Genomic DNA, 19995 nt, shown 5'->3' on the forward strand with positions numbered 1-19995 from the left:
ATGGGTTTTACTGAGTCCTGGCTGCAATGGGACAGGGAGCCCTTGGGGAGGAGTTCAGCTGCACCTACCACTGCTCCTGGTACATAGCCTTTCACACCTGTGTAGTTGTTTTGTTAACATCCGCACTAGGCAGTGCTCGAGCAAGGGGGTAGTACAAACTGCATCCCAAAGTTTCAGGGCCAATGGTTGCTGTGGATTAGTGAACAAGACTTTCAATCCCAGAGAGCTAATACAGAAAAAGACATCAGGAGCAGGAAATCTCAGGAATCTGCTCAGCAGCATGTTTCCCCTCACAAGAAACATCCAGAATTTATTAATAAGTTTTAAGTGACTGAATCCAAAGTGAGGTAAATATGAGCTTGTCATTGGATCAACGTCGATGTTTCTAAGCCAATTTCTGTGTGATGAAAGTTAGGATGAAACTAACCCTGTTGTAGTCGGATAATCCTGTAACTGCCTCTTGCAGGGACTCCTGTGTCTTCCTTTAAGTAACTCACAGGTTTCTGGAGAGATCTAATATGTCACTCCCCATTTTCCTGCATGCTAACAAGCTGAGATGGACATGGATATCTGAAAAAAGGACATTTTTGACACCTAAATAAAGTTTTGTGGTGAAAATCTGCCCTCGTTGAAGTCAACAGCAGAGCTTCCAAGGAAAGCCATGGGGAAAGAACTGCAGGAGGGCTGCAGGGAGGGTTTCTGGTTGCTGTGGTTCCACCAGGGCTGCAGTGCATGCCTCAGACATGACACACTACAAATGTCTGCCAACGCAATAACACCTGCCTCTCCTTGTACCTCAGGGAAGTACCTTTTATGAGATACCAAAGTCCTAAAATGTTTGATAACAAAACCTCCCAGTCAGAGGTGTACAGGGTGTGGAATTTCCATTCTGCAGAATAGGTAATTTCAGGTGCCTCTCGACTGAAACTGCAACTGTGATTTCTCCAATGGAGAAAACTGTCTATTACCCTGCTTTGCTAAACTCCCCTTCTGAGGTCTTTTTAATATTTTAAGTGTTGTTGTAGCTAGATTACTGTTGATGCCTGAGTCAGTTGGCTTAACCTTTGCCTGGTGTATTTATAGGAGACACAAGTCTTCTTTTGGATCATCCCAACACAATGAACTCTAGTCCTGACAAAGGTACAGAAAGACTCAGGTATACTGTTGAGAAGATAGCAAAACATTGCCTTTAAAATCAACTTTAGCCATTGATGAATAATATACAGGACTTCAATGAATAACATAAATATACTTTGTGCCTTTTGCTTTGCTAGAAAAGTGTCAAATGGCCTTAGAGGAAAAGGAACTAAGACCTTCACCTTGAAATTCTTTGCTGTAAAAGGGAAAGTGCTTTGCCAGTAAAATTAATATTTTGAGAAACCATATTACATAAAAAGGTAGGAAAGATTAGTCAGCCAGTGAGCAGAGGTCATTATTTTGTCTGACAGGAAGTCCAGAGCTCTATTGATCGACCTCCTGAAAACTGTTTGTGGATAGCAGCAAGTGAAAACATTGCTTTCTTTCTCAGCACAAATTAATTGCTTGCTGCATTTAAAAACAGACTCACTTTACAAGTAAACACGTTTATGAGGCTGTAAGTCCAGGAAGAATTCCTTTTGTAATTTAAAATATCTAATCTGGGAATAGTTCATGTTTTGGAGTTCAGCCCAATGTTTCAGTTAGCAGCCCACAGGGCTTCCCCGATAGCTGCTCTTCATTGCTATCTCCCCTGAAAATTGCCTGCACTCAAACGGTTAAACCAGTAGAAAGCCAAGATTCTCTTCTCACCAGCGTAAACAGATAAGTACTTGGCTCTGGCACTGGACTATTGGTAAATCTTTTAATTACCCAACTGATCAGTCCTCCTCATCCATAAAATGGAAATAATGCCAGTGATTTTTAAAAAGCTCTTTTAACAATACATCTGTACTGATGTGTATTTGCAGTTTAAGAGCTAAGTGTTATAATTGACATGGGCTCTCTCAAACCAAAGTGGCAAGCGATGGTTGGTCAAAAGCCTCCATGTTAACTATAGAAGTGTCTGAAGATAAGGACTCTGAAGTGGAAAGTAGATCTCTGCTGACATAAAAAAGAAATGCTCGCATAACGAAATCACTTAGTGACAAGAGCACTGAAGTGAAGGCCGTGAGATGGGGGGTAGCAGGTAGAAAAGTGTGTACTTTCTTTCTAGAGGTCCTAAGCATGCTGCCATTTAATTCAATAGCACCCATAAAGTTGACTTCAGGTATGAAACATGGGCTGTCTACACTTTCTGTAGGAACTTCAGTTTTGCCACCTTTAAATTGGCTGTGAGACCTTCACAGGGTCCAGCTACAGTTCAGAAGCCATTACTACTCAACTAGAATAGCACTAGCTTGTGCCTGGAAAGCAAGTGTGGCTCACTGGCGTTTAAAGGACATTGGATACTAATGGAAGTACCCTGGCAAATTTATGAACAGAAATCTAAGACGCTAGCAACTGCCAATTATGTAATCCCCAACCATTGGCCATAAAGCACTGCCCTTGTTGGAACTGAATGCTGGAGCACACCTCAGGTCTTTTTGGTACGAAATACTTCACCGGCTCTTTTTAAGACATGCCACCCATGATGGTGGGTCTAAACAAAACCAGGAGATTGACAGTGAAAGCAGCTATGCACACAAATATAGCCTGTGTGTAACACTTGAAATTGCTACACATATTTGCCAAGCAACTGTGCTAGGCCCAAATATCCATGGGCTTGGGCTCTGCTGCCCTGCAAACAACATAAGGATGGAAAGCATGTAGTTACAGGTCTGGTGTCATTGGACTCACTGCACAACATACAGAAACCAAAGATTCCCAATTACGTAAGGAATCTCCTCAGTTTATATTAAAAAGTTACACCACCACCCGCTTCGCATATTTTTTTATTATATTCTTTTCAGCCTGGGCTTCATTCTCAGAGAACGTTTCCTTCTGAAAAATTACAATTAACATCTCCCCCCACCCCACCAATCTTCCAATAGTACTTTATGGAAAGGAAATCCACAGTGATGCCACCAGTAGGGTATCTTCTCTGCCATAGCAGGAAGGATAATTTTTAACTTGCTGAGATTGGAGTGGCTACAGAGAGAGCCAAATGTCAGCCAGGCAAAAATGTCAAAAGATTAATTTTTTTAACTCATCTCTCTTTTATGTCAAAGGATTATGGCCCTTGTTGCGCTTGCTGTTTTTCTAGAAGGTGAGATATGCATGTACCTTTTTTAATTTAAAGTGGTAGGTCTTAAGAAAAAAGATGATCTTCCTCATTAAAGCTAAGGCAGCAAAACATCTGTAACAAATTTAAGGCATGTAAGGGCAAAAAAGAACAAGGCATTTAAAACTGTACCTCTGTGGATATGTGCAATACCCCACAGGAGCTGGGTATCAACATTAGTTTGCTGCTGAATATAAATGCAGGGAATGTTTTTTGGGTGTGGTGTGTATTTACATCTCTCAAAAGAAATTGGTTACTGGGGCATTTAGCATATTTCTGAAGTGGTTGGATTCCCCTTCCCCCTCTCTCTATCTATTTACAGTTCCCTTTCAAGTACAAAAAACATTTTGTGTAACCTCAGCTTCCTGATTCAGCCGTTATGATGTCAGTTATTTACGATAACAAAAGTGAGACAATGCCTGTGGTTTGCGTGGGACAAAGGCAACCTTCTTTCTGTTAAAAGGGACAATCCTAGTGTGAACAGCACAGGAAAGCTATGAAGTAGGACCCCGAGATCATATTTCATTACTCCCTCCATCTCCACAATAATGGGTTTGACACTGTGTTATTGCAAAGGCCACTGATAGGGTATTTTTCTTTCCATAGGATTGGACACTAAAGTGAATGCAATTCTTGGAAAATATCCTCTTTGCGGGACAAAGCTTTAGAGACAGGTATCTTGGTTTGCTAGTGTGTAGGGAGGCAGTGAGTGTCAGGACACAAATGTTTCAATACCAATTACGCTCTCTGCGGTCACAAGCAAGTCACTCTGCACCTTTGCTTACCTGACATGAAACTGGCTTAATCATATTTAACTGCCTAAACCACAGATGTGGTGAAACTTGCAGAATGCCAGTAAACTCTTGAGTTTGCTGAGTAGCAAAAAGGAATGAGAAGTTCATAATATACAGGATAGTTAGTTATGAATGAAGAGCATAAACTTCTGCATAGCCTAGAGAATGTTGCTTACCTGCTATTCTTCCAATTGGCATTGCATGGTCCTCCGGAGGGGATACAGACACCATGATGTGATTCATATAAGCTAACTCTTCTCGGTGGGACAGGTTGATTGGCTTTACCTCCCTGTGCAGTCCATCCTCAGACAACCTTGGTGGTTTGAAATCGGAGTGCCTGGGGTTCAGTATCAAAGGATGCATGATAGGGCTGGGCATCAGCTGGATGACCCTGGTGTTCTCCTGGCGAGGGCTGGAGGGCTTCTGGAGTACCTCAGAAGGAGGTGGGCAGTGGTTGTTTTCTACTGGGGACACTGAGAGAGGATAGGACTCCTGGTGGTTGTTCTCTTGCTGATGCCTTGTCCCCGGCACCCTTTCAGCTGGGGATAGGCGACGGATAGTGTTGTCCATAGGGGACTTCAATGGCCGCTGATCAGGATCTGGTGATGGACGGTGGTTGTTGGTGATGGGTGATCTAGAACGATGCAACAGTTCAATGGTTGGGTGATTGTGATGTACTGTTTCTGTCGATGGTCTTGAAGGTCTCTGGACAAAGCCATCTGTGGAGAAAAAGTAGAACAGATTGTCTATGGTGTGATCAACGTGTACTGCTAGCTGGGCTTACCAGCTGCTGCTGTCAGCTTGGAAATGTCATACGTACAGATGCCTAGAAAAATGCCATATAAATGCAGGCAGTTATTACTATACAGAATGAAATCAGTACCATGAAAACAATCTCTCTCCATCAGCATATAACAGTAGTTGCTGGAGAAAGATGTTAAGAGAAATCCCATTTTGAGAAGCTGACTGGAACACATATGAAGAAAGTAAGGTCTGATTCAGTTGTACTAACTGTGTTTCTGAGCAAATGCTTTGCAACTTAACTCCTGCCGTTCATGTCTCTACATGATGAGCACTGCAAGGTAGAGGGAAGAGATTAAAAAGGGAAAATGTCCTGAGGAAAATATTGGGTACTAAGTTTTAGATGGTGGAGGCTTGGGTCGAGGCAGAAAATATCTTAGTCTAAAATACTGACTGGGTAATCTAAAACCAGCCACTGGTAGAAAGCTCTTTGTGAAATACCAGCTGAATTTTATCCCTGCCTTAATTTTAAGAGCATGTAACATCTGCCTAAGGATATTTTCACCTTGTTTTATTTAGTCTGTGCTGACTACTGGTGGGCTGTCCCATATAAGCACTTACATTTCTTCATCAGGAGGACTTCTAGTGTCACTTTTGCATGAGCATACTTCCTCAGCAGTAAGAGGAGATAAATAATGGCTCTAGGTCAATGTCTTTACGTAGTAAGAATCCCCTCACAAAATTAAATGCTTCACATAAATAGTGCAAACTTTCAGCTTAGCTAAGACCATAAATTTTGACACAGGAAATTACTGACACAGAGGAAAATACCACCAGAGCACAATGACTAACAGGTTTTTATCTGGAAAAACAATATCAAATTTCAGTGCTGTTTGTGGAAAGGCTTGGATGACAAGAGAAGGGAACTGCTGGACATTTCTCAACAACTGAAACAAGTAGCTGCCTATTTGTGGCTCCCTGTTTGTTCACTCTATTTGTTCTGACTCTTTTTAATGACTCTCTTACTGTCTTGTCAAGGCAGTGATACTCGTTGAAGACCCTGGTGAGGTGAAGACTCAGGGGCTCCCACTGCCCTGGAACCCATCAGGAGAGGGATCAGCACTTACCCAGGGAAAGGCCTGAAGAGGAATCATAGAAACACCAGGTTGGAAATGACCCATCGGATCATCGAGTCCAACCATTCTTATCAAACACTAAACCATGCCCCTCAGCACCTCATCCACCCGTCCCTTAAACACCTCCAGGGAAAACTCTAGTCCTGAGAATATGTAGTACCAGACAGTAACGCAGTACCGACCCTTCTGCTTACTCAAAGGGCTGTTCACTTACAGAAGGATGCTAAATTCTATAGGAAAACCTGAAATTTTACACAGAACTTCATGGATCCAGAACACTTACGTCACAAGCTTGGGGTCCCAGATGAGAAAAATGCATTCATAGAATTATTTAAGGTACTCAACAAAACAGCCAGAGAACATGAAACTCCAGAGCTATATATTGTTCTTGTTTAAATCCAAACAGTTTTAAATACAACGTGGCCAGCTAATGTGGAACAGCCCAAATAATACAAAGATAGAAGAAGAATTAATTTAGAACTGTACCTACCACTGTTGCTGTCTTTCCTTAAAGTCTCCTTTCTTGCCACCATAGAGAGAAAACCAACCCCCAATGTTACTCAGTGTCCTGTCTTCTACAGACCATCCTCCCCCATCATTGTACATTCAAATGCACTGTGCACATTCTTGGCCTGTAAATATACACCAGTATACCGTATGGTTTGTCCTACTTATTTTAAGTGCCTTGGCTGTGGGGAACAGCTATCTTGAAAGCAAAAATAAATGCCTTGGTGTGCTTTCCACCAAGCTCTCTGCAAACAAGTTGACTCCGACAAGCTACAAACAGCAGCAGATATACCTGTCTTCTCCTAAATCATAGTAATCCTGAACCAGGACAGGGTGGAGAGAAGGCAGGGACCAAGGGACTCTTTAAAAAGCAGCAAGAGGGAAAACCACAAATGGATACACACTAGTGTTCACTTTCCTCCAAGACCTTTCTCTTTAATACTTAACTAGAGAACTCCCTCATGTCCGAAGATGCTATTTACCATAGAACAAATCAAACTCATCTCCGAGCAGTTCCACTGCCATGAATGACCCTTAACAGAATAAAATCCTCATCACACTCATTCCATGGCACATCTGATGACTGTAAGCTGAGCACAGGTGGTATGTAATTTCCTCCAGGAACAGACTCATCAACCTGGCTCTTCATTCTGAGTGACCAACACTCTTTTCTTGAGAGGGAACTCAGCTCCCAGGAAAACTGCTGACCTATCTTATCCATATAGGGATGGGTGAGGCCACACTCACTCTTGGAATGAGTGATTGCTGGCATGACAATCCCAGAAATTGGCACTCTTTGCTTACCCATAAAAGAACTGCAGGGAATGACAACGTAAGCTTCCTGTAAGGCGTCCCATCAAATGAATCAGTGCTGCATCAGAAAGACCACTGGAGATGCAGGTAATTCACTCACCATTGCTCATCCCTCTGCAGGGACAGAGACCAGTGCCCACAGGCCAGATTCCAAGCCAATGCCAATGCATCTTGGAGATACCCCAAACTGCTGTCAACTGATTCCAAACAATTAAACCCACTTTGCTTAAGCTTGTAAAAAGTCACGAGGTGTAAACATTGTTCTCATCTGATTCTTGATCAACTAACTTAAAACGAAAGCATTTAGAAGCAGGATGATAATCTACTAGGAAATGGAAAACTATCACTGGACTAAGAAGGGATTCTAAAAAAAATCCATCACCTATGAAGTTTAACCACTCAAAATTGTGCCAAAGCAACATTTGGCCCCTCTGTTACAGCTTGTGAGTTAGGCAGGATTAAGTTCTGCTTCTCACATTCATTCTCCTTCTTTACTAAGCTGCATTCTGCTGAGGGAAAAAGGTAAACTTAGTTGTGCTAGTTTCTCCCAAGTGACTCTGTGGAACAGGAAGAAGACAGAATCAATGCCAAAATACATAAATAAATAAATTCACCTGCCTATAAATTCTTGATACAAAGATTTTCTGTTGCTCAGTCCTGCAGCAGGCAAGCTATAGTTTCTTTTGTTTGTTTTGAATTCTCTCTCACAGCAAAACAAGAACTAATTTTTGTCATAAAGAAAAGTTTTAACTAATAGCACAGAGATCTCAAAGCAAATACAGTGGTACTATCGGTAGCCAGAGAACCGTGAGGAAGAAATCAGAGTTGTTTCTTAATCACCATGTGCTCTGACAGAAGTTGGACTAAATTGCCAAGGGTTTATGTTTTAAGTGACACAATGAAAGGCCAACTCAACATGCCTGTGAAATCCTCTCTAGAGTGCAAATTGCTCCATTTCTTTAATGTCGGAGTGCCTGAGAGGGCAGTTAGTATTTCTGTTTGAAATTTAGAAAGGGAACAATTGTGGGTGGGTGAATCTTCAGGAAAAAACAGAGATTTTTGTTATGGTCTCCGGAAAGTGCCTATCTTGATACACTAGGTGACTCTCCCTCACACAATTCTGCCATTTCAACTTCATCCTGACCTGCAGCACCCTTTTCTAATCTGAAATATTTACACAGCTGTGTGGAAACACTTTGGAGTGTCCTGCTCTTGGCTTAGTCTCACAATTTTGCTGGTGCCATTTGATTCTGGCTTGCTCTGGATGGGCAACTTGCATAGGTCTGACAGTAACTCTAAACCTACTCTTGCAATCCTACATTGAATCTTGAAATAATTTGTGCATATCTTCTCTAGCAAGCAGAGAGTAGGGCAATGTTCTAACTCATTTCTGCTCTCCTGTTTACTTAGGAAGGAATAACACTACTTTTCTCTACAGTTTTTTTTTAAATTGAGGAAGTGAATTCTGCCTGATGTTTTCATGGAAAGGATCTTTTAAAAGGCTTAGGCTTTATATTTTTCTGTTATTGGAGAAAACTAAGCAGTACTTCAGTGTGTGTATTTTTAAAGAAAATGAACTCTATTTTCCACTGAGGGAAACACACTTACATTTTGATCCGCACTAATAATGAGCAGAAGAAGCCCAAATCTGCAATTCCACAAACATATCTACTATTTCTTCACCACCCTGACAGGCATGGTATGTGTGGGCACTACTAGAAGGCTAACTAATAACTCAATAAAGTAATTCTGATAGTAAAAATGAGAGCAAACCTGCAGAAAAAAAGAAGCCTTCTTTCCATATGAATTGCTCAAAAGCCGAGCAACAAGATGGGGCCAGTGCTAGGCTCTCTAGCACGATGCAAGGACAGACTGTCAGTTGAAGAAATTTTGAGTCAGATGTTTCTTTCTGAGGTTGCCTTCTCCCTTGCTCTGCAAACAGTTGCACCTAGTTGCATCTCCAAGATACTAAAAGTCCATGAAAAGTCTTTGTCTACCTAATTGTGACTGAGGGAAAAATGAATCAATGGGGTCAATAAAACTTTCTGATATTTTTTTAGCCTGCACCTGCCGTAGCTTTTAAGCAGGCTTTGTCAGCAGGACAAAATAATAGAAGAGAAATGGAGAATGGACAGTTCATTCCCTAGACCAACTGACTGTCCTTACACTATGGAGACAAATGGAGGAGAGTAGCTTTATTTAAGTAACTTTGGAGCAAGAAAATGACAGAATTCCTCACAGCCTTACCCTACTTGCCTCTATAATGGCAGGTCCCATAAGAATAAGACAGAGTTACCTTCATCATTATTATGGTGTAATATGACCTCTGGCTGAGAATGGATAGAGTTCCCAGGGTGGAAGAAAGGTGTGAAGAGCATACGATTTTTCCTTTGCTTCAGGATATGCTGAAGGAGTTCGTACAAAACATCACCTGAAAGACAAACAGCAGGAAAAAGGAAATGAAAACCTACATACTGCTGAGAAGACTCATTTAGCCATCTGATGCATGAATTCATGGCTCCTGGGTGCTATTTTCAGACCCAAAAGTGCTTGCAGTAAAATCCTACATTTCACTGTTCTGCAAGGTTCTTCCCTGATAGGAAAAAAGGAAAAGCTGCACATTATGCATCTATATGTGACTATGGAAAAACGGGAGAATGACAAGACATGGCTTTTAGTACCCCAATGCAGAGTTTTTTTCAGGCTACATGACTGCCCGTCCAAAGGCTCCAAACCTTTACAAGCAGTAGTTAGTTCAGTGTCCTAGCTTCTCATTACGGCCTTAGTTTTTTAAATAGACACCTTCAGACACAGAATTCTTAAATGTAGAGCCTATGATTTATGCAGTGAGTTGCTGGGAGCAAAGATGGTGCTCTTCTTTAACTTAGTAATTTAGGCTTTATGGGGAAAGGAGACAGAAAATGCTGTAAGGCCTCTCCATGAAACATCGGTGTCTCAAGGCCAGAGGCAGTGTGCTACTAAGATGCTCCATTCTAGGAAATTCACAGGAGGAAGAACTCTTCAAAAGTTACTTTGGGATGGACTGAAAGGCAAAAAGAATTGAGAGATCTAACTATCCTGAACACCCTTGCTGTGGTGACAACTCCTGGAGACAGTCAAATGCTAGTCTAAGGAACTTCTGTTTGTCACCCCTGGTGTCATAGGGATCCCAAATGGGATCTGAATGGGATTCCAAAGCTAGTTATTTCTAGCTACTGGAATCTGTATGGAGCACACAGCAACAGGCAATATTAGGCCACAGAGATGATGCAGACTAAGGAACAAAATGCAGCAGACTTGGTGCTCAGTATGGGCATATATAGTCTGTTAGCTGCTATTGTATCACTCTCCCACAGAAATGTGTGTGGCAAATTGCACTGCGCCAAGCTGACATGTTCTTGTGTGAATTGATCCAGATACTAGTTTGTTTCTGGGGTGCAGACAGGCTGTTCCTCACCCTGCTGCCATTCCCTGGTACCAGAATTGTTATATCTGTCCTCAGTGGAACACATCAATGCGCTATCTAGTAGATCAATGGACTAACTGCTTATTTTGTGTCCTTACATGTATTGTATTACTGATGTTCTTCCTCCAACACCACCTACATGAAACACCTAGGTACTTATACATTTTGTCTGATGTAACTGGTTGCACATTTCAAAGTGAAAATGTACAACCCACGGTAGAAGTCCCTGAACTTTTAATGCTGCTTGCTCTCTTCTGTTTGTCACTGCTTATATTACAAAGGAAAACATTGCAGCAATAACACGCTATCTGAAAAGCTTAGTGAAGCTTCACTTAGGAAACCTTACATTTTCTGGAAGAGTTTTCTCAAGTCTGGGGTTTTCTTTTTAGTAGTTTTTTGTATGAGATTGTAAGCTGTGCACCATTTGTCCCTTGTCTCTATAAACTGCCAGTGCTCTATTTATGGGCAAGTCTAGTGTCTTAGCATGAAACAGTTAAAGCCATCCTGCTTTCCACAGTTCAGCTTCCTTTATTTTTAGCACTTTGGCTTCTTCTGTCTCAGCAGTGACTTTAGGGCATTTATAAAAGGTGATTGTAATACCTGAAAGTCTAATTAAAAACAAAGCCTCGAGAACCCAGCTATCTTTTCCATGTTTAGTACACAAAAGGCTAAAAAGTGATTTTACCACATAATTTGCATCTTTGAATGCAACAGTGGCATAATCATAACTAGTGCTGTGATATTCCAAGCAATAAAGCAGCAAATTTGTACATATTTTGATCTGGCCTGACAGACTAGGGAAAACATCCATAAAACTGGCTGTCTTCTAACAGAACAGTTATGCTTCAGCACCACTAAGATGCAGTAATGCTAGTTAAGAAGGTGAAAAGCATTTTTCACTCTCTCTCCCTCCTCTACTGCCTCCTTTCCCTGGCCGGACCTCAACAGAAGAACAGCTGTGGGGCTGTGAGCCCACTTTATTGTGTGGATGTGGTTCTCCTGGCTTAACCATGAGAGGAAAGGATACAGCTTTTATGTAGCTACACTTTTGAAAACTTAATGCCTTTATGGCAAATATTGTTTCATAGTTCTTAAAATTTCAGGTATAGTTAATTTCTGGGAAAGGCTGAGGTTGTGTGGCTTTACCTACAGTCACCTAAATTTTTAGGGACTGACTCAGATATCATCTGAAAGATTTAGTATCAGTGGGGAATACCTGGAGAGAAGGAGGAGAGCAAAAGCAAAGAGGGAGGTCTTTAATTTGGTTATTTCATTCCAAATTCAGGTAAATAAGAGCTTAACCTTCTGCATAAAGTGAGGATTTGCAAGCTAGAGCCTCTTCTCTGGGAACACTCTGTCTCCAGCCTACAAACATTTCAATCCTACTCATCTCAAATGCCCTCACACCACACAAGGGGATGAGCAGGGGCATAACTTACAGGCAGCAAGGCACTGGTATGACAGGGGTAGTAGCAGAGAAGATACACAAATATGTTCCTTACAGTCCTTGCCCACATTCCCATTTTCAATATTCCTTTTGACCTTTTGACCTAAGCAGGGCTACTTTATTTAGTGAAATGGTTGAAAGTGATGTACCAGAACTAAAAAGAAAAAGACATTTCTAGGCATTTGTTTTCACTAATGTACCACACTGGCAACAGACATTAAAGTATGGCATCTCCTCCACACAAAATGAGTCCTGGATGTGAAGCACATGCTTAAGAAACTTTGTATACAGTAAAGAAAAGTCACAGCTTGTGAGGCAGATTCTGCAGGAGAGTAGTTGTGGGAGTGCATTCAAGGGAGTTGCCAAGCCACTTGATGCAGAATTACTGCCACGGCTTGTTTATCAGCTGGATCCAAGCAGCACCAGCTGTACTTCTGCACCCAGTGAGCCTTGCACTGGAAGCCTCCTAACAGCAATTCTGTCACTGCTTGGTCCAAACTCTTTGATCATCTCTGGTGATTGAATTACTAACCTTTATATTTAACAGGAGTACCTTGTATGGTCACAAAAGAAGAGCTCACAACTCTTATTTAAAACCAGTAACTCTATTTAGTTAAACATCCCTGACAAAGGAGGGCAGAGGCCTACTCTGACTGTAAAACTGGAGCAGGCGGACCACAGGGGATATAAATACAGGCAGGCAACATACACATATCTAAATCTTCTTTGTGAATAAATGAAGACATAATTTGAGCAATAGGCAGACTGATTCACACACCTGTCTGTGCTGTGCCTTGGGCTGGACCCCAGCATGTGAGAGAATATGGTAAAGTAAAGCAAAGCCCACAGGGGCTGTAAAATAGAGGAAAGATCCCCCAGGGAGGAGTTTTGCAGTCACTTGTAGCAGCATGTCAGCCAAGCCAACTGTGAGGCAGAATGCTAATACGGGCTTCTTAAGTGGCTGGAGCACTCAATTAACTTGCTGCTGTAGCTGGGTCTATGAAACGATAAGCCTTTACAGGTAAGAGCTGGAAGTCACAAACAGCTGCCAGAGAAACTTGATTTCTGGGAGTTCTGCAGGGAGTTTTACCTAGAAAAAGGCTGGATGTTTGGATTAGGGTTTGGAATTGCCTTCGAATTTGCCTACAACTCAGGTGTATCAGTACATCATTCATTCCTTGTCCTTTCTGTCCTTGTGCCATACAAAGTATCTCTTTCCTCCGTTTCTTCCCCTTGTCCAGTCCATGCCAAGAAATGTGACTATTTCCTCCTCTGACCCTCTCTAGATTTCATTGTGGCGTCCTCTCTCTTTTCAGTAATCCTCACCTGAATGAGGAGACCTGTATCGAAAGTCCTCTTTGGTCAGAAGCAGCAGAGCCTTGCCGTTCATCTCAAAAGTGTTGTTCTCAATTGGCCTCAAGGAAAACTCCTTCTCCGCCCACCTGAGCCATTGTGCCACATCATCTCTGCTCCAGTAAACGGGCTGCAAACCTGTGGCAGGAAGAGACCACGACTGTGTCACCAAATTGAGATAAGACATGGAAATATAGGCAAACATCAGTGAACCCCCCCATTCTGCCCACACTACAATGTGCGAAGTCTCAAGGGAAGGTGTAGGAGGGGAATGACACAGAATTACCCTAAGCACTGAACTGTGAAAAACTTCATTAGTTAGGAAACTTGGTTTATCTGTGACGTGCTGAGAAACAAGAACTACCTCAGCATCCTAAAAAAAGCTTCCAGGACACTATTTCATTCTAGATTTCCATTGTGAAATGGGATCTTCCTTCAGCTGCCCTTTCTGAGGTGTGAAGCAGGCAGAAGGACTCCTTCATCCTCAGTGCGTACCCGTTCACAGGAAACAAGCATGGTCTCTCTTCATGCTTCTTGTAAAGTCATTGATTAAGGATAATGAGAAGTACTCAGATGAGAGAGAGCCAAGGCCGTTCTTCCCTCTAGGTGGCTGTGGTCTGTAAGAAGGGCTGCTTCACACAGCCTCTGTAACAGCATGTCTGTAAGTGGTTATCAGTGTGGGTATGCTTGAGAAAAGTGTATTCAAACTGGCCCCTCCTGCAGATGCTATTCGCACCCTGGAGAGGAAAATGAGCACTGAGGCTGTGGCACCTTTACCACTGCTTTAGCTTGTGTTTCCTGCATAGTGATAAAATACTAGCAATGTAACTCTGTCCATATTAAGGGCGGTATGTCATTTTACAGTAAAACAACAGGTTTGGGCACAGATTTTCCAGGGCTCCAAGGAGAATCTGGCACTCCCTTTCTCTCAGCCAGCTCATGCACCATATACAGCATGGACTGCTGTGTTTACTCAGAGGGGCACCAACTAAGATACCAGGAAAGTCAAAGACCTTTTGCCTGCTACCTTTATTTGGCCCAGGCAGAGAGAGGCTTGGGAGATGTGACAATTCAATACATGTTTAACTGACAAATTTAAAATAGCCTCCCCCCTTGGAGAGAAGGCAGCAAGGTGAAGAACTGTTTACACCCAGGTAGAGGGATTTTCTCCAATCCACAAGGAGATAATATCTTTCTTTCCTTTTCCCCCTCTTAAGATGACTCATTGTTTGACTTGCTACAAAGTGGTGCGTAGAAATGAAAACTTACACTGTGCATAGGAACATAAAATTTGCCATATCTGATCAGATCTCTGGTACACAGACTCTGGCAGGAGCTAATACCTTATGTTTCAGAGGAAGATGAACCTCCCTTCCTCATATTGCACCTGGCTTGATTGTATGCTGTGCATGGGAAGAAATTTCCTTCCTGGCACACCATTCTCTGAGATGTGATTACCCTTCTCCTACCAAGCTCTAAAAGAAACCTGTGAGAGTTGTATCGTTCTGGTTTTCCTCCTTTAACAGATAGGCAACTCTTTTTTTCTGTTTTAGTTAGAGATCACATACAGTGAATTGCATTCTGCTCATATGCCAGATTCCCAGACAGTGGGTTTGGAAAGTCCCAGAGCTACAGCTGCATAAAGAACTGAATCTCAGTCAGAAAAGGAATTGAGCCTGAGAAAGGGTCAGAAGGACGTTTGCATGGCAGAAGCAAAAATTTCCATTGTCTTTCAACTTCTCCCATAGCACTGCATTATGTGCCACGCAGAAACAAGAAGTAGCATTTATTTATTTATGAAGGTCTTAAATTCTCTTCCCTCTATTGAATTAGGGTCTGACTATGAGGGTCAGAATTTTCTGTAGGACCTTTCTTTTTGAAGGGACTGGGGTGAGGTGTAGATCTGCTCAGAGACAGTTATACTGTCATCTAAATTCCCAATCAACTTCATGTGTTACTGAGTATGGGGTTATTCCTGCAGAAAACATGCTCTAGACCAAGTCCACTGATGGGCAGAACACACACTGGCTGCAGCTAAAAGAGAAAGAAGTCAGACTTGATGCAGCCAGGCCACAACTTACGAAAGGTTTAAAAGACCATTGGAGGAGTGCTTGAAATGCTCACATGTGGTTTTGCCTCCCCCTTTGCCATGCCATGCAAGCAATAAATTGCCCAAACACTCACCAATGTGGAAATTTAAATGGACAGCTGAAGTGTACTTCACAAGAAGAGGCACAAAACAAAACATCACTGGGAAAGTCAGACTGTCAAGAACAGAACTTTATGATAACTTCACGATGTGCATGCTCCCATATAGATAACATAATAAATAAATCACACCCTGTACAAACACAGATCAACATTTCCCATGTGCTGGTGATAGCGTATTTTTGTCTTCTGTTCAACTAATACAAAAGTACCATGTCCACAGAGAGGTTCAGATTGATTGGCACTAGACCCAGAACAGCCAAATAAGCTACAGACTGGGAGAAGCCACGTGTGACGCTCTGGCAACTCTGAACCAGACCCAATGCTTCACACTGCGAGTCAGGTCATTGCTGGGTTTCAGCAGCATCTCTGAAGTTTGTGAGAAAAGCCCCAAAATAGTACAACCTAGGACCACTTGTCTTTTAGTTACTGAGAATCAGCAAGCAGCCTTTCTAATTCAGTTTGGCTGTTGCTGAAATGAGTGGGTGGATGCGCCACATCTCTCCACCCATGGGGTGATACCATCATTAAATACTTACATTGTGTTTAGAAGATAAAAAGCACCATAAAATAAGTTAACTGCGTTTCCCTAGATGGATTACCTCTTCTTTCATTTCCCTCCCTCCCTGCCCTGCTGCTTTCCTGGGAAGTTAGTTTCTCCAAAACCCCCTCTTTAGTTACCTGCCCCCACTACATGCCCATATGCTTTTTGAGACTGAACCAGTTCAGTCGCAGGAGGCTTTTCTGGGGGTGCAGACCGGTGCTGCCAAAAGCGCTTCAGAAACGGCTGTTCAAAAGATAATACTTTCATGTGCAATACAGCATTTACTAGACTTGTATCCCACCTTCTTTGGCCTTTCTTAAAATGAAGCAGTAACTTTTGTGAAAACAAGGGCACGAGCGGGTTGCCTTTGGAGCTGAAGGGATTCTACAGCACAGCACACATAGCTATCAGTAGGTCCTGAAAATGTTTTCCCAAATGCTCTATGAAAGAAAAACTAATCCTGCTTATACAATTTTTCTTTTAGGGATGCTGTTTCTTATTTTTCCCTTTCCATCTTCTCTTTTATTGTATACTTACAGCAGAAGAAAATGGGCTTTTTTTATCTCTCCACTTCTATTCTCTGTGAAAGCTAACAGTCTTGTCTTCAACTAACAAAGATATTTACCAAGTAAAATAAAGTAAGGAAAATGAATGCTGTGTTACAAAATGAGGATAGAGTTTTGCCTGCTGAACCAACTGCTGAAATCAGTGGGAAGACTTTGCTGCTTTCAGTACATGTGGGTCAGATGCAGGGGATGTTGCCTTTCTCCCAGTCTGCCCTCCCAGTGGCCAGTATCTCCACAGACTTCAGAGGGTGAGTTTTGACCTGGGACTTGGACCTGGCTCTGCTCCCATCTGTGCCATCACTCCACTGGCTGAAATCTTGCAAGCATTCCCAACCTTGGTCTCCCTATCTGTGTAGTGTGAAAGCAAATAACAAAACCTTCTTGAACTCAATAACTGAAAGTTGATTAGACAAAGCCATGTAAACCATTCAAATCCAGCTCTGCAAGATCCCAGCATATTCTCTAGTCTGTCTTCTGTCAGCTTCAAAGCACCTCTCCAGCAGAGTAAAGTACAATAATTTACAGACACGTCTATAAGCCGACAGTTTCACATGCATTAAACAGGGAGCAAAATTCATGCTCACCATTCTAATGCTGCAGGCTGGCACACTGGTGTCTTAATAAATTATCTACTTCTGTTGCTTGTTCCTCACCTGAAGTCCTGTTTCTAACACCTGTTACACTAGCTACCTTATAAATACAAGCGATTAATTCTTGTGCTCTAGGGCACAAGCTGATAACCATCTGGACTGCAGAAGAAATCCACTCTGCTCCCTTCTATCCAAAGCATAAACAAGGACGATGAAGAGGGGCCGATGGGGTAATTTATACCTTGAAGTAGCCACAGAATTGTGTAAGTGCATTCAAGCAGAACAGAAGACACATGCATGCAGCAGAACATATTGGTCTGTTGAAGAGGAATTGAAGCTGATGGTTTCTAAACCCCTCAGGAAAATCAAGCGTGGTCAGTCAGGCTTTGAAACTGGAAAAACTACACAGCCAGAAATATTTGTGTCTGACCAGAAACTTCTGGTGGGGTTACAACTTTGTTTTTTTGAAGAGACGCAGCAATCTTGAATCTCGCCAAGTACTTGTGCCCAGCATCTCCTACTTTGCTTTGGAAGACATGGCACGCATTTTACAGTATAAGTTGCTATGAACAGTGTCTATAACAGATACATTTAATAATGTAAAATGTTTCACATTGAGTCATTTTGAAACAACCTAAAGACACAAATCCAATGCAAAATGCAGTACCACTGAGAGCTGCTGTTCCGTTTTAGTTTCAATATGAGGACGTAGCTGCTCAAAAGCATGCATGATGGAAAGAGTATTCACGGTAAGTTTCATCTAACTTTTTGTTCCGCTTTGGCCGGGCACTCCATCCTTTACGCCCGGTTGCCTGGCAGGCCGGAAGATGAGGCGAGAAGGGGGTAAAGACAGACCTCTCATTTATCCCTGCCTTCTGCAGGGCAGGCAGAATTTTTCTCACTCCCACGCTGAAAACTACTTAGTGCAGTTGGGCAAACAGCAAAGGGGACAGTGCATGCAAATCAGCAGCTGGTTTCCAAACACCCAGGGATAGACGCATCATCACCAGCAGCATCAGGCAGGCCAGCTCTGACTATAGGACAGTGCTTCAGCCTTTACTGGGAACACAACTCCGGGGAAGTTCAGAAGACTTTAAAGTCTGCTACCAGCTAGCTCCTTAGGAACTGAAGCTCTCTTTTTTGTTATTAATTAATAAAATTCTTCCATGCTACCCATAAAGCGTAACATGAAGTTCTGCCTATGACAGTGTACGTCAAGCAGGAGAGGGGCACGAGGTTGTGGTTTTCTCTTCATTTCTATGTAAAGACAACATAGTCTGGAGGAAAACCACAGAATTAGATTCAAATCCTTCTCCTAGGCTCTGCCAGAGCAACTTTTTAGAAAGCCTCCTCCTTCTGTCTTGCTTCTTTGTTTGGAAAGCTAGACTACGAAAATGCAAAAGCTGTCATGTGGCTTTGGCTAGTTACTACCTAAAATGCTTCTAAAGTCCAAAATGCTGCACAGCTGCTTCAAATGACTATGGTTCACTGCTCCGGTGGTGCTCTCTGCTGCTTTCTGGTTCCCTGTTTGGAGGTATTAATTGCTATTGCAGATCAGTGGCCCTGCCCCAGTATCATGCTTGAACCTGACAGCACAAACCAAAATGTGCAACTCCCTGAAATGGGCTGCAGTGTTGAGTTCAACAGCACAATGCCAATCATACTGAAAGGATTTTCAAATTAAAGCCCAAGCTGGGCACTGCAATTTTATTCTATCTCTGCTGGAGCTGCTGCGCTCATCTCCACAAGTGCCTTCCCCACAGTTACCAGCGCTGACAGGCTCCCACCCACAGGGCACTCAGCAGCATTTCAGGGCTACCTCTGCTATGGAAGGTAAGGCAGGAAGGTTAAGGACTTCTCCAGGGAAGCCTTTCTAATTCTCCAGAGGGCCAGAACGGGTGACAGAGAGCTGTGTCATGCCTAGCTATCCACATGCAGATGGACATCCTACATAAGTGCCTTCAGGGACTGCTCTTGAGTTCGCATACCTGTGGAAGATGCAGCCCTATCGCAGGATAAACCCTGTATTGCTGGTGGTCCCTAAATTTGTTGTTATAAGTAGGAGACAAAGGTCTGATATGTGGTGATGTGCCCAACCACTTGCTCTTTCCAGCAGGTGCCACTTGACACAGGTGGTGGAGAAGCAGTGGCCATTCACTGCTGCTGGGTCACATGGATTGCCTCATCCTGCAGTAGATAGCTGGCTGTGCAGTTTCAAGATCCAGGGATAAGCAAAGGCAGAAAAGGAAGAAAAGGTTAATCCTGGCTAATCCTCAGAAAGAATTATTTAGGAGGCAAGTACAAACTGGTACAAGGCTAATGGACAGCAGCAGATGAAAATGAGCCTTTACAGGTCTTGTTAAGGAGAAAAATATTGGATAGGGAATAGACGAGTTGTGTGATGGGCAGGAAAAGAGACCCCAGTGAGGCTTGTGTGTCTTTTAAAAAGGTCTAAAACTGCCTGCACTCAGAATGACAAGGCCTTGGGAAGCTTCCTACACTGCTGGGAACAGAGTGCAAGACAGCTTTTTCAGTGGTAATTTGAAATAAAAGGCATAGGTTCAAATGTCTCCTGCTGTCCTGTTGAACAGG

The 19995-nt window shown here is 42.6% G+C and overlaps 2 protein-coding genes across 3 annotated transcripts in view; one reads left to right on the top strand and one right to left on the bottom strand.

Moving 5' to 3' along the window:
• Positions 1 to 19995, top strand: part of LRP6 (LDL receptor related protein 6) — a 704489-nt gene that overhangs the window by 231751 nt on the left and 452743 nt on the right. The gene's annotated exons all lie outside the window — the stretch shown is intronic.
• ETV6 (ETS variant transcription factor 6) overlaps positions 1 to 19995 on the bottom strand; it is a 142607-nt gene that overhangs the window by 23483 nt on the left and 99129 nt on the right. For both annotated transcript variants that reach the window (XM_069863366.1, XM_069863358.1), the window contains exons 3-5: positions 13469 to 13633; positions 9526 to 9660; positions 4209 to 4751 (exon numbers count right to left, since the gene is read on the bottom strand). In XM_069863366.1, coding sequence (XP_069719467.1) covers positions 4209 to 4751; positions 9526 to 9660; positions 13469 to 13633 — 843 coding nt within the window. The remainder of the gene's footprint in view (positions 1 to 4208; positions 4752 to 9525; positions 9661 to 13468; positions 13634 to 19995) is intronic.

The sequence above is a fragment of the Phaenicophaeus curvirostris genome, chromosome 1 (genome assembly GCF_032191515.1).
Source record: "Phaenicophaeus curvirostris isolate KB17595 chromosome 1, BPBGC_Pcur_1.0, whole genome shotgun sequence".
Taxonomy (NCBI): domain Eukaryota; kingdom Metazoa; phylum Chordata; class Aves; order Cuculiformes; family Cuculidae; genus Phaenicophaeus; species Phaenicophaeus curvirostris.